The 13,840-nt window shown below is 65.1% G+C and overlaps 2 protein-coding genes across 2 annotated transcripts; one reads left to right on the forward strand and one right to left on the reverse strand.

Moving 5' to 3' along the window:
* The first annotated feature begins 52 nt into the window (after positions 1 to 52).
* On the forward strand, positions 53 to 5,714 carry CHLRE_10g466300v5 (uncharacterized protein). Its single transcript, XM_043067260.1, has 11 exons — positions 53 to 315; positions 412 to 446; positions 612 to 729; positions 873 to 924; positions 1,584 to 1,685; positions 1,907 to 2,186; positions 2,421 to 2,596; positions 3,291 to 3,463; positions 3,705 to 4,279; positions 4,666 to 4,802; positions 5,021 to 5,714. Exons 1-11 carry the CDS (start codon positions 246 to 248, stop codon positions 5,211 to 5,213), a joined length of 1,911 nt encoding a protein of 636 aa, XP_042920657.1. The 5' UTR covers positions 53 to 245; the 3' UTR covers positions 5,214 to 5,714.
* Positions 5,715 to 6,662: 948 nt separating this feature from the next.
* On the reverse strand, positions 6,663 to 13,572 carry CHLRE_10g466350v5 (uncharacterized protein). Its single transcript, XM_001698589.2, has 9 exons — positions 13,217 to 13,572; positions 13,040 to 13,069; positions 12,897 to 12,929; positions 12,749 to 12,823; positions 11,744 to 11,899; positions 11,091 to 11,183; positions 10,622 to 10,816; positions 10,235 to 10,399; positions 6,663 to 9,982 (listed from the first exon to the last, which is right to left on the reverse strand). Exons 1-9 carry the CDS (start codon positions 13,271 to 13,273, stop codon positions 9,059 to 9,061), a joined length of 1,728 nt encoding a protein of 575 aa, XP_001698641.2. The 5' UTR covers positions 13,274 to 13,572; the 3' UTR covers positions 6,663 to 9,058.
* Between the last annotated feature and the right edge of the window lie 268 nt (positions 13,573 to 13,840).

Below are 13,840 nucleotides of genomic sequence, written 5' to 3' on the forward strand. Positions count from 1 at the left end.
ACAGAGGCGCTCACTAATGAGACATTTGCTGTTAAGTACACGCACTGAAATTAGTCAACACAGCTTTTAATCCTGGGTGTGTTCCCGCCAACCGTGTGCAGGCTGTTCTCTCCTCTACTTTGCAGTCGTAATTTCGTTTGCCACGCAACTAGGATCTCATACACATGTTCACTGATATCATATGCAATCCAAACTAGTGCCACACCACGGAAGGACAAACTAATCGCGGCTTCTACGCGGCCACTATGTCGCTATTCGTGCCCGACCTACCTCCGGAGGGAGCGAAGACGCTATGGGAGGACCGCTGCACCCTCGGTGCGCTCAGTCGCTTGCCTGCTTGACCGCAAGGCCGGCTAAGGTCGGTCTCACCACTACCACCCTCCTCACTGCCACGCCTTCTCGTGCGTGCAGTGAGCGTGGACGACGCCCACGATGCCTCCAGTGCGGTGAGCGCCTGCGAGGGAGGAATATGGCGCGCACCCAACTGGCCCCCGGTTCCGCGGTTCCACCCCGGCTTCCCTAAGCGCCCCGGCCGGCCCCCCCCCCCCCCACCCACCCACCCCCCCGCCACTCGCTTCCCCTGCCTCCCCGCCCCCGGGCCCCCCCCCCAGGCCAAGCTGGTGCCCAGTGTGGTGCTGCTGGGACCCGGCGCCGCCAGTGGCAGTGGCAGTTGTGGTGGGCAGCTGCCGCCCGAGCTGGCGCCGCAGCGAGTGGCCGTGTACCCGCCCGGTGAGGGGAAGGGCGGGGCAGAGGCACGGAGGGGGGAAAGGGGAGAGGAGGCAGAGGGAGCCAAGGCTCAACCTGCACACCAGTCAGCTAACCCTGACTGACCGACTGGCTGACTGGGCGCCTTCCTGGCTGCCTGACTGCAGACGCCAGTTCCGCTGACGGCGCAGAGGAGACTGGCGCGGGTGGCACCAGCAGGTGGGTGGGTAGATGGGTGGGTTGGTGGGTGCGTGATAGTCGACACAGACTCCATACAGCGAGACAGGGAATCCGAAACTGGCCCACAACGGGCGAAGGTGGGGAAGCGCTGGCTGCAGAGGCGGATGTCCAGTTCCACGCAGAGCCGCTGTCAGTGGGCGCGCACACACACACACACACACACACACACACACACACACACACACACACACACACACACACACACACACACACACACACACACACACACACACACACACACACACACACACACACACACACACACACACACACACACAGTGCCCACGCCTCGACCTTCCCTCCCAGGAACAGCTACCCAAACTTCCCCTCCCCTCCTGGGTACGTAGGAAAGCTATTAGGGCAGCGAGCGTCCGTAGATCGCGACTAGTCGCGCGTAGTAGTGTCGCCGTGCCGCCGCGAACTTAGGTCGTGTCAGGCTATGCAGCAGCTTTATATCAAACGGGAACACTACTTCGGAGAGTCTACGCGCTGGAGCTGGAGCTCGAGCTGGAGCCAGGAGCTGGTCGACATCGTCGGTAACGCTTCATGTTCCGCAAGATGGTCTACCGTCTACCACTTCCTTAACTAATCATGGATGTAATCCCCTCTCTTCCCCTCATGGCTACCGACCGCCTCAGGCCTACTGCCGCCTCCTCCTCGGCTCCCGGCTCGCTGCTGGGGCGGCTGGCGGCGCCGCTGCTGGCCCCGCTGACCGGGCCCATCAACCTGCTTTGGAGCACGTGAGTAGTACGGCGCTGGGGTCGGCGGGGCGGGGGCAGTGGGCGCGTGGGTCGGGTCGGGGGAGGCGTATTGGGCTGCTGGGTCTGCTGCCGCCGGCTCAGGAGCGACCACTCACGACATGTGGACAAGGAGCGCAACTAACCTCTCCCCCCACGGCCACGGCTCCCGCCGACCCCTGCTCGCCTCCCGCACCCTCTCCCACTATCCGCCCCCCCTGCAGCTTCCTGTCTGGCTGCCAGCCCCGCGCCGCCGCGCCGCCACTGGCCTGGCACCCGCGGCAGCCCTGGCTGGCGGCGGCGGACAGCGCCGGGCGGGTGCAGGTGGTGGAGCTGCCGGCAGCTGCGCCCAGTGGCGGCGGCGGCAGGCCGGCGGCGGCGGCGGGCGGCGGGCGCAGTGAGGTGTTGGTGCTGGGGGCCGCGGAGGGTCTGGGTGGTGCAGGTGGCGGTGGCGGTGGCTGCTGCTGCCGGGCGGTGCTGGCACACGAGGCAGTGCAGCCGCAGGTGGGTGGTAGGGGGTGGTGGGGGTGTAACGGGGCGGGAGCTGCCAAGGCAGGTGTGAGGGGCGCTGGGTGTGTGCACAAGGCAGTCACTAGGTGAGGCATTAGCAGCGAGGGGCACGGCTGTGTCTGTACCTGTGGAAGGCAACTGCTGCCGCTTGCTCACTGACCCACTCACTGACCCGCCCGTTCCGCCCCCTGGCGCCCTCACCCCTCTGCCGCCTCCCCCCCCTGTCAGGCTCTGAGTCTGGCCTGGTGCCCCACCTCGCCCGGCCTGCTGGCGGTGGGCAGTGTGGGAGGAGTGGCGCTGTGGGCGCTGAGTGCGGCGGGCGAGGGCCGACCGCCCGTGGCGGCGGCGGGGCGCGGGTCGGGGCCGTGGCTGCGGCACCTGCGCACACGCGTGCCGGGCGCTAGGTGGGTGCGGGGGCTGGGTACGGCAGGGGGAGGAGGGGATACGTAAGGTGTTGGACGTTAACGGCTTTATCCGAGCCGGAGTAGGGGCGGCTAGCAGTCAGATTGCTTCGCACATTACACGTTACGTTACTACTAGCTGTATTGGGTGGCTGATTGAGCTTATACCCTTCGCATGGGTTCTGGGTTGAGTCCTTGCATTGTGAATCGCACACGCACTCTCGGAATCCCCCAAGTTCTCCCTTAGTTATGACCGATATCTCGACATGAGGCATGGGGCGGCGTCGCCTGCCGGTGTCTGGTTCCGCCTTTGGACCTGGTAGCTGAAAGCTGGCCTGGCTCGCACATGTGCAACGGGGTACTTAGTTTGCCGGACCTCCGAGTACCCACACACACGCACGCACACGCAAAATTGCTGCATCGCTTACACCGTCTTTGCGCGTATTCTCCTTGTGCTCTTCAACGCACACGCACACACATGCACGTGCACACACATTCACGGTGCACTGCATCGAGAGCACTCCTTGCGCGCTTCTTTCTCTTTCGCTCTCTAACACGCGCCCACACGTGTGCCCCCCCTGATGATCTAATCACTCCGTGATCCACATGCACGGCTAAACCCCCCGTCATTATTTAATCATTAATGTATATACACACATGCCCAGCGTTTTCCTTGTGCTTTTTAACACACGCCCAGGGTGACCGGCCTGAGCTGGAGCCCCTGCGGCCGCCTGCTGGCCGCCGCCTCGCCCGGGCAGGCGGGGCTGCAGGTGTGGGAGGTGGCCAGCGGCAGCCCGGCGGCGGTGGCGGCGGGGCCGGCGGCATTCGACTGCGTGCGCTGGAGCCCCTGCGGCAACTACGTGTTCGCGGGTGGGTGGGGGCCAAATCGGGGGACATGGGCCGAGCGCGGCTTGTTGTGGGGTTGTAGGGCGCGCCTCGGGACGCCTGGCGCTGTGCCGTGTGGTTGACTTGGGCGGAGATGACACTGCCACTGCTGTGCCCACAACCAAACCGGCCTGATTTGGCCGAGCGCCTTCGTTGTCTCACACACCTGTCACAATCTGAGTTCAACGTCTCTCTCATTGGTGCCACCCATCGCACCTCCACGCAGCGGGCACTGGAAGCCGCCACTTCTACATGTTTGAGACGCAGCGCTGGAGGTGGGCGCGCTGGCAGACAGACGGCGGCGCAGCCCTCTCCGCGCCAACCGCCGCCGCCGCCGCCACCGCCTCGGCCACCTCGCCGCCGCCGCCGCCACCCGCGTCTGTGGTGGCGGCGGCCTGGGCGCCCGCGCTGCCCGGCCGCCCGGCAGTGCTGCTGGCGGCGCTGTCGGCTCCCTCGGCTACAGCCAGTGCCGGCGGCCGTGCTACAGCCGCCGGATCTGCTACTGCCGCCGCGGCGCCGTACCTGGTTGCTGTGCACCTGGTGGATGCGCCGCCGGGCCTGGGGGCGCAGCTACTGCCAGTTGCGCTGCCCGACCTGCAGCGGGCGGCGGCTGTAGCAGCTGGGGCGGGGCCGGCAGCAGCAGCAGCTACTGCTGGCAGCGGCGGGGGTGCGGCAGCGGCGTCAGCAGCACCTGTGGCTGTGGCTGTTGCTGACATGGCGTGGGATGCGGCGGGCGAGCGGCTGGCTGTGTTGCTGGCGCCGGCGGCGGCTGGTGCGGCGGCCGGCAACATGGCGGCTCAGGTGGGTGACTGGCGGCGGCGGCAGCGGCTGTGCACAGCGCATGCCTGAGGCTGGGAGTCGAACACGGAGCCACACGGAGGCCGCTAATCCCGAGGTCGCTTAGTCAGGGTCACGAGCGAAGGCTGTTGCAGCGCGGGCCGCTGTGAGGTGCTGATGCCGTGCTCCCAACCTGCACCCCCGTCCCCCGGCGCACATGCGCACATTCTGCCCTACCATTCCCCCCCTCACCCCACGTGCAGTTCTCCTTGTCGCGCGACTGTTTCCTTACGGGATTGGTTCAACGTTAACCCCCCGCACCCCACGTCGCCGTCCTCTTGCTTATCATGCCTGGAACCCGCCCTCAATCCCCCGCCCTCCCCGCCCGCCGCCCTCCCCTCCCCGCCCAGCACTGTGTGGCGCTGTACGGCACCACCACTGACCCGCTGGTGTCCTGCCGACTGCTGGGCTTCGCACGCCCGCCCGCCGGCCTGTGCGCGGCGGCGGCGGCGGCGGCAGCTGCGGGACAGGACGCGGGGTCGAGCAGGTGAGCGTGGGCTCCCACTGGGTAAGGCGCTAGTGCACGGTCGCGGCAGTCGGTGCTGTCTCGTACGGATCCTTGCATTGCCTTGGGCACTGCATGGTGATGCTCGGCGCCATGCTGCTTGTCACCCCTGTGATTGCCACCCTCCCATGCTGTCATCCCGCACCCGCCCTACTCCTAATTGCCCATCTCCCCGCCCCCACGCCACCCTCCCTGCGCAGCCCCGCTCCCGCCCCCGCCGCCGCCCCCGCCTCACTGGTCCTGGCGCCCGGCGGGCTGTGTGTGGCGCGGCTCCGGCCCAGCGCCAGCGGCGGCAGTGCCTCATCAGGCCCCACTGCCTCATCAGGCCCCGCGGTGGTGGTCAGCTGCCGCGTGGGCGCCCTGGGGGTGTACAACCTGCCCTGCTATTTCTAGGGCTGGTGCTAGTTGGTAGTTCGGAAGGCGGTACCGCATGTGACCAAGCCCAATCAACACGGAGGCTGCGGAGGGGGGGGTGAGCAATGCAGGAGTGTTGGAATGGGGTGCGGTGGTGGGCGTGAGGCAGTGTGAAGTGAGCGCGGCAATGGGTCCAGGGGCAATCCCACGAGGCAACCCCGCCACCCCTGCACCTCGGCACGTCAGCATGCGGTCTGTAGGCACGTGGGCGGACTGGAGCGGTGAGGGACACAGGGGTGGTGCTCGGGGGCGGGCTAGCGGCACAGGGACAGCGAGACAGGGGGCGGCCGCCAGGGGGCCCGGTCCGGGCAGGGGCTTCTGGTCTGGTAGCATGGGGAGGCGGTAGGTGGGCCGGCAGGCGCGTGCTACTAGAGCTTGTGAGGCGTGACAAATGGACTTGCGGTGCCCTAGGGCCCCCGCTGTTCATACATACAATGACTGCTCGGAGAGTGTTACTTGCCGCGATTCCCACTTCCCGTCTAAGCGCCTCACTGTGCTGTTACATCAACACCGCCCGTCTAAGTGTCTCACATCTGGCGCCACGGCAGTGCTAGGCTGCGTGTCAGGTCCAAGCAAGTCACGGCCTTACAGCCCCCATGCTCTTGAGTCTTGGCACTGCCCGCCTGAGGCCGCTAAGCGCAGCGCATCTGCGAACGTATCTAGCCACAGCCCGCCACCCTTACCCCATCGACCCCATTCAACGTTACGCCACCGTCCAGCAACTTTCGTCAGGTCGTCACAAACTCTACCGGTTCGCTTCCCATACCGTCTTCCCATCTCTGATGCCCCTGCAGCCCTAACTGCACAGTACCTGAGCAACCGGGGCTGCTGGCTGACTGCCTGGCTGGCTGGCTGCCCCGCCTGCCCGACCGACCGTCCAGCCAAGTGACCGCCGCGTCAGCTTGGGGTGCACAGCGCGGAGTGAAGGGCTTGAGGCACCCGCCGGGCGGGGCCCCCTGCCGGCCCCGCCTGGAGTCTCTCCCTCCCCCTGATTTAGGTTGGGCTGGTATTCATTCTTGGGTTGGGCGACGATTCCTTGACTCTTGGGACTTCTTGGGCTCGGGCACATACCCCCCCCCCAGCTGCAGTTCTCCTTGCCGCGCGACTGTTTCCTTACGGGATTGGTTCAACGTTAACCCCCCCACCCCGCCGCTGCTCTCCCACGCGCAGCGATGCAAGGTGCTCCCTGGACGTAGGGGGTACTGGCGGGTGCGACCGCGACGGACAGACTGGGCGCCTGCCGAGTGCCTGCAGCTGCCCGCACACAGCCCGCACACAGTGACACAGCCCCGACCGCGGGGTCGTGGTGGCGGGTGCTGCCGACCCTACCCGCTTTCGGCCGTGAGGCTGCTGAAGCGCTGAGCACCGGCCCACATGGGCACCCGGCGCGGCTGGCGAGTCTGAGCGACACACATATATAAGTGGAGCAGCCACAGCACCTTACACATATGGAGGATTAGGGAGCGGTTCTCTCGTGCGCGTGTCCGCGTTACTTGCCCCGGGCCACATTGCCCAGCCCGTAAATTCCCCAATCCCCCACTCTGCTGCTGCCCTGAACCCATCGAGACACCAACCGTCACTAGCACTACCCACTCCAAGAGCCGGCCAACGCAAACAAAACATACTTGGCCGGCTCCACCACCATGCAAAAGAATGAGCTGCAGCACCGAGCGCCAATAGCACATGGGAAACAACCATTTCGACCTCTAAACCCTCACTTGGGCGCCTGCTGTGCGCCTGCTGCCTGCGGACTTGTGCGCACTGCGGTGTCCTCCGCAGCCTCCATACGCACACCCGTCAGGGGGGCACTCCCCGTGCACATGCATCCAAAGCGCTCACGGCCCCACCAGGGCCCTGTGCACTCCAGACCCCACGGGCATCTGCGGGTAACCGCAGGATCCGAAAGAACGCAATGCAAAGAATATCTTGGGTTGCCCCGCGGACCTGCGTCACGTTCGGGCCCCCATGCGTCCTGCTGCAACCGCCCAAGCGCTTGCTTCCGGGCGCTTGCCGTGTCCCCACTTGTCGACCCCTGCCCTAGAGCACCGCTTTATCGCACCTGCAGCTTTCTTCTCGACCTGCTCACCTTGCTGCCTGGTCTCGGAACGACTGCAAATGCCTAACTGCGAGCGGACTGTGCTAACCGCACCTACCTCGATAGACAACCGACGCGTTCTCTGTATGACTGCAAACCGGATGACACGATCACCACAAAACTCGAATGCAAACAGTGTCATCAATGGGCCGGGGGAAACACGACCACTAACGCTACCACCACCACCACCACCATCACCACTGGTGCCGCCGCCGCCAGCCACAACGCACTGCCCGCACCTCCAGGCCCACACCGCGAAGGGCGTCAGGGCATACACGCACACACACATGAGCGCGTGCACACACACGAGCGCGTGCACACACATGAGCACGTGCAGCGCCGTGTGTTGAGACCCGAGCCACCAGTCGGCCCCATCCGCGCACATCTGGAACCTTTCCATCGCAGCAACCTTATTCGTGGCGCCCCCAACAAATTCTCAGTTCCATATACGTGTATCTTAGTATGTATTTCCGCGGCGTCTACCGCGGGCACTGCCAATGCATAAGCAAGCACGGCGGCCTGAGGTCCCCCGCCGCTACCCCTCTCTTCGACACAGCACAGCTCTCAGCTGCAGGACCTGGTGCTCACGCGACTCCCTGGAGGCTCAAGCCCGCTCACACACGGCCCCGGATTTCTGTTGTCCTGGGTGCAGCTGTGTGCGTTAACTGCCATTTGTTTGTATGAATCCCGTCACCACCTCCAAATCTCAACGGAGGATTTTCTTACCCACATCGCCTCCGCCGCCGACCTGCTCACGCCTGCTCACGCCTCCTGCCGCACCGACCGCGCCAACCTCACACACAGTGCATCTATATTAGTGCCGCATTGCCAAGTATGCACCGCCGAAGCTATCGCGGAGTCAGTGTGCAGTACGCAAGCCAAGCGGCATGTGACAGTTGGAAACTGCTATCACGTCTGATGCCCTAATCAACCTTCTTTTCCGCCAGCTGCCCCTCTGCAGCAAACCCGCGCCTGCTGGTTTGCCTTGGGCCGCCAAATAGGCACTCTGACAGGCCCCTCGTTTCCTATGCCCGCGGCTGTACATGCGATCCCCCTTGCCATCCGCCCCCTGCCCTGTAAATAACCCCGTGCCGACCACGCGCGTGCGACACCCACGCTCACACATGCACGTGCGCCCGCGTCCCGCCCAACACACCCACTGCCGCACAGCGAAACGCTGCACACATGAGTTAACAGCACGGGCACCCCACTCTGTCAAACTGCCCCCACTTATGTATGATTCAGCTCCGTGGATGCCGTACCCCAACCACGGGCACATGCGTAACAAGACCTCACAGCTGCACACACGCGGCACATACATGCGCATGCAGCGGCCGGCCCATTCAGCGGTCTTGCAGAGGCATTACTACAGAGAGCACTACAGCCGCCCGCGCTGCTCCCGATGCAGCGGCGCGCTCGACAACCCAGATCACATGCAGAACTTGCAGGACTGTCCGGAGCCAGGAGGGTTCTAGAGCGCCGGCAGCAGCTTCTTACGCCACCGCCTGGCGCCTTGCAAAGGGGCGTGCGGTTTGCACCGCGCAGTTAGACACAAACTGCCGAGAGAACCTTTGCTACAAGCCATGCGATATGTGCATGCATAAGGAGCGGCTCCCTCCTCCGCCGGTGCCGTGCACGCGGCAGGGAGGAGCGAAGACATGAGCGTTGTAACAAGGCCCAGGCGGGGCGGCTGCAGTGCAGTGCCTGCGCCCGGGCCCGGGCCGGCCGGCTACTGTGGGGGCGACTGCTGCGGTGCGGGGCCGGGCCCGCCCTGCGCCATGGCCCCGCCCGCGTGCTGCTGCATGTGCATTTGCATCTGCATGTGCATTTGCATCTGCTGCTGCTGCTGTTGCTGCTGTTGCGGCGGACTGCCCACACGCCCAGTGGCCGCATACATGGCGGGTCCGCCGCCCGCCGCCACGTAGCCGCCACCTGGGCCCAATGCATACCCGCGCTGCCCTGCCGCCGCCGCCACCATCATCTGCTGCGCGTGTGCGTGCTGCTGCTGCTGCTGTTGCTGCTGCTGCATCATGTAGGCGCCATACTCGGGCCCGCCCACCACCGCGTGCGGGTGCATGTGCACGGGCGGCACCAAGTGGTGCGGGTGCGGCACACCGCCCCCAGCCGCCGCCTGCATGGCAGCCATGGGCATGGGCAGCGCCATCACCGCACCGCCCGGGTGGCCGCCAGGCACGCCGCCGCCGCCGCCGCCAGCCATGGCCGCGGGCGAGCCCATGTGCGCCGCCGCCGCCACTGCCACGTGGTGCTGGTGGTTGTAGCCGTTATCCACTAGATACGCCCCGTTGCCGCCGCCGCCACCCGCACCACCGCCGTGCTGCTGCGCGCCGCCCCCGGAACCCGCGCCGCCTGCGCCGCCGCCCGCTCTCCCCGCCCCCGCGCCGCCGGGCCCTCCTGCCTGGCCGCCTGCGCCGTGCATGCCCACTCCGCCTCCTCCCACGCCCGCACTGGCCAGCTCGTCGGCGTCCATGTAGTCGTCCTCGTTGAACTCCAGCGGCAGGTGGCCGCCGCCGCCGCCCGGGCCGCCGCCGGGCTTGGGCCCGGTGTCGCCCAGGGTGCGGGCGGCGCGGATGAGCGCGCGGATCTCGTCCAGCGACTGGTGCGGCTCGGGGCTGCGGCTGAAGTTGTTGGGGTCCTGGCGAGGAGGTAAGCGAGGGTGGGAGGAAGGGGGTCGGGAGGAGGCCTAGGGCGGGGGAAATCCGGTCAGTCCGCGATACCACGCCAGGTAGGCAGACCACCAGACCACCAGGCTTGTCCTTTCCCCTGTGCCCTTGCCTGCGCCGCTTACGAGCTCTGCTCTTCCACGCCTCCTGTCCCCCGGGACTCCCCTCCCGCCTGCCTCCGGCCCCGCTCCTCACCGCCCGCCCCCTCCCCGCCCGCTCCTCACCGCCAGCTCGGCGGGTAGGTTCTTGAGGAACCAGGGGTGCCTGCGGATGTCGGCGATGGCGATGCGCTGTGCGGGGTTGGCCACGAAGATGCGGCCGATGAGGTCGGCGCACTCGGCACTGATGGCCAGCTGGGGCGGGAAGCTGTACTTGACATTCATGATGCGCTGTAGGGGGGGATGGGGAGGAGGAGCACAGGAGGAGCGGAGGAGGAGCGGGCCAGAGGCGGGGTCGTTGTCAGCATGGGCAGTGGGGCTGTGGAGGCCCAGTAGCGCTCGAGCACGTACCACACCATGCCCTACAGCTGCAGACTCCACGGCTGCTCTACCCCGCCCTTGCCCTTGCCCGCCCCGCGCCCAGCTCTCCAGCTCGCCCGCCTCAGCGCGCACCTGGATGGTCTTCCTGAAATTGCGGGGGTCTGCTGGGTCCTCGAAGGGGTAGGCGCCCACCAGCATCACGTACAGCGTCACGCCGCAGCTCCACACGTCCGCCGGCTGGCCGTTGTACTCCTTGCGCTGCAGCACCTCCGGCGCGATGTAGGCGGGGGTGCCCACCGTGCTCTTGGGCTGGCTGTCAAACGCCGACTGCAGTGGATGAAGAGGGAAAGAGCGGGAGGAGGGAGGGGCGCGTGGGGCGGGGAAGGCCTAGGGCTAGCGCTAGGGGTGAGATGGGACAAGTGAGGCCTCAGGTGGGGGCATGTGTGTGTCAGCGACATGACACTACGCTGCTCCCCGGCCGTGGCCCTAGCTCCCCAATCCCACCCCGCTCTGTGGCGCTGACGGTGAGTTTGTGCCCCCACGCCAGCAACAGGTTTCCGAGTGCCTCCAACCCTGCCCCTGCTCCCGCCGCCTGCCCTACCTTGGAGTATCCGAAGTCGCATATCTTGAGTCGGGGCGCGGGGTTACCGTCCAACAGCGTGTTCTCCAGCTTCAGATCCCGGTGGCACACACCCTGGGGGTGAGGTGGTGAGAGGAGGGGCAGAAAGCCGGGCAGGAGGGGGGGTCACGGGCCACACCACCCGGCAGCGCGACACCAGCCCAGACATATTGCAGCACCCAGCACTTGTCACGGGTACAGGTACGCGCCACTGCAGCTGTGTGGCGTGTGTGTCGGCCTCACGCCCTCATGACCAGCCCGGGCGCACGCCCCATCCGCTGCTGCCCGCACCTCCTGGCGCGTGTGGTCCTCAAGCTGCTAGCGGCGGCCTTCACGCGGCCACCTGCCGTCACCGGCCAAGCACACCCTTGCATCCCCCCACTAACCCAATCCCTCAACACATCCTTCCTGCCTCTGGCCGCCCACGCCCCACAATCTCAGTTCACACACACGCGCACACACACGCAAAAAACATTCTGGTAACAATGCAATAAATGTGCGCGCTTGCGTTTCCATTGCCCTTTATGCACACACACAATTTCTTACTTAGTGCTTCTCCCTCCGTCACCCTCCCAGCCACCACCCCCACCCAGTTACGCAGCCACCCACCCACGAGCACACGGCTATGGCCTCACCGAGGCGTGGCAGTAGTCCACCCCGCTGATGAGCTGCTGGAAGAAGTAGCGCGCCTCGTCCTCGCTGAAGCGCCCCGCCCGCACGATGCGCTCAAACAGCTCGCCGCCCGCCGCGTACTCCATCACTATGCCCAAGTGGCTAGGCGTCAGAAACACCTGGGGGGATGGCCGGGAGGGGGAAGGCAGGTGCAGGGGGAGGGGAGGGGCGGTGGGAGTGAGGATGTTGAAATCAAAAGGACGTCACAGGTCCGCTGGCGGGGCGCGGTACTGCGGGTCGAGATGTTGGACTTTGTGATGGATGCCGCTGTTAGTAAAACCACTGGCCACGGGACGTGTGCGCGCAAAGCTGCTATACGGTACCCCTAGCGTCGTCTGTCCAATCCGGTACGTCTGTCCAGTCTGTCATGTGGGCGGGGCGGCACGTGCTGACAGCCAGCCGCCACCTCTGGTAGGACAGCAGCGCCACCTCCCAGCTGCGTGCGCCGAAGAGTGACGCGGCCTTGCAGCGCCCCCCCACCCGGCCTCCGTAATCGCCCCGACTCTGACTAGGAGGTCACATGCACTGACACTGCCAGCTGCCAGCTGCCCGGGTGACGCTGCGCTGACGTGGGTACGGCGTCACGTGACGCGCCGAACCAGGGGAGCACTTCTCAGTTGCCAGAATTGGAGCGCCTGGTCGCCGGGCCAGGAGGCAGGGCACACCACACCGCATCCATGCCCGCCAGCGCTGTGTGTACAGCCCACATGGTCTGCCACCTCCTCCTGCGCCCGCCAACCTAGTACGAACCTTTGTGCAAACTCGTACTAAGGCTGCGTTTGTGCCTTCGCTGCACCACTGCTGCTGAAGCTAGCACTAGCGCTGCTGGAGCCCCCCAGATCCACCGGCGTAGCAGGCTCCTGCACTGCCTGGTTTGGCCGCCGGAGCTGGCTGCGTCGGTCGGTGGTTGCGACCGCCGAATGTGTCACCCACATCTCCCCGGAGTTTTCCAGACAGGGTCGGCGCACCTCCATGAACGCGACGATGTTTGGATGATTCAACATGCGATGGTTGCATATTTCCCGTTCGACGTTGCGGTCGACCTGTGCGTCCACGCCACGCAGCATGAATTAGATACAGCAGCTGGGAAGGTCCAAGACGGATGCAGCAACCTACCCGCTCGCCGCGCTCAATGAACTTGATGGCGACCTGCAAGCAGTAGCGTGGAATTTTAAGGGTTGTGCAAGGCAAAGCGGCGGACGCATGATGTTGTGAAGCATGAACGCCCCGCTGCCAGCCCCGAAACGGACAAGGCTTACCAGCTGGCCACTTGCTCGGTCTCGCATAAGCTGAAAATGAAACAAACGCAGGAAACGGGCAATCGCCTGAGCCGAACTCATAATGAACGGACATGGACACGGGCCTCGCTGAAAGCCAGGCACAGACAGCGCAAACAGCAAACATATGTTGCAAAAGTCACGCAGGGCACGACCCACCTTGGCCACGCCGAAGTTGCCTGAACCTAAATCGGCGACGGGCTCGAATTTGTCCATCTTTTTGACCGCCTGATGACACCTTACTAGTGTTGGGGACAAATGGACATGATGTGGAGCGATAAGAGTTCGAGGGCTGCAAGGTCCACTTGCACTGGGAAAGAATCGTCTCCTTTCAAGCTATAAATGAACTTGTATCTTTTGTTGTCTGTATCGGAGATTGCTCAGGCCCTACAAAACTACAGCCAAGCGACTGCAAAGCAAGATTGAGCTTGTCTTCCCCGTTTCCATATGATGCAAGAGCAGGTGTGAAAACCGTGGGAGCACGGTAGGTAACCTGTAAGAAGTTGTGTGCTCACGTCGGATGCGGTGGGTGGGAGACATGTCGCCATTCGGGGGGACGATGGTGCAGCGGCCCCATTTGGCGACGCACTCGCGATTCCCTTGATGACGCAGCGGACCCCCGGGTATAGATGTGACTTTCATGAAGCCTAGTTACGTTTGTGCTGATGGTGTGTGACGGCGCGGCACCCATCCCGGCCACGGGAGTGCCCGGGACATTATCGACGTTATCATTATGTCTGGATGCCAGCCAAGGGGTAGATTGTTTTGAGGTTGGCACATTGT

The sequence above is a fragment of the Chlamydomonas reinhardtii genome, chromosome 10 (genome assembly GCF_000002595.2).
Source record: "Chlamydomonas reinhardtii strain CC-503 cw92 mt+ chromosome 10, whole genome shotgun sequence".
Taxonomy (NCBI): domain Eukaryota; kingdom Viridiplantae; phylum Chlorophyta; class Chlorophyceae; order Chlamydomonadales; family Chlamydomonadaceae; genus Chlamydomonas; species Chlamydomonas reinhardtii.

Coding starts and splice junctions, on each gene's coding strand:
- CHLRE_10g466300v5 (XM_043067260.1), top strand. CDS start 246: ATGTCGCTATTCGTGCCCGACCTACCTCCGGAGGGAGCGAAGACGCTA. Junction 1,686..1,906: donor ATCAACCTGCTTTGGAGCAC/GTGAGTAGTACG, acceptor CCCCCCCTGCAG/CTTCCTGTCTGGCTGCCAGC. Junction 2,597..3,290: donor ACACGCGTGCCGGGCGCTAG/GTGGGTGCGGGG, acceptor ACACACGCCCAG/GGTGACCGGCCTGAGCTGGA.
- CHLRE_10g466350v5 (XM_001698589.2), bottom strand. CDS start 13,273: ATGGACAAATTCGAGCCCGTCGCCGATTTAGGTTCAGGCAACTTCGGC. Junction 11,900..12,748: donor ACATCGTCGCGTTCATGGAG/GTGCGCCGACCC, acceptor CCATCCCCCCAG/GTGTTTCTGACGCCTAGCCA. Junction 9,983..10,234: donor ACCTACCCGCCGAGCTGGCG/GTGAGGAGCGGG, acceptor CCTCCTCGCCAG/GACCCCAACAACTTCAGCCG.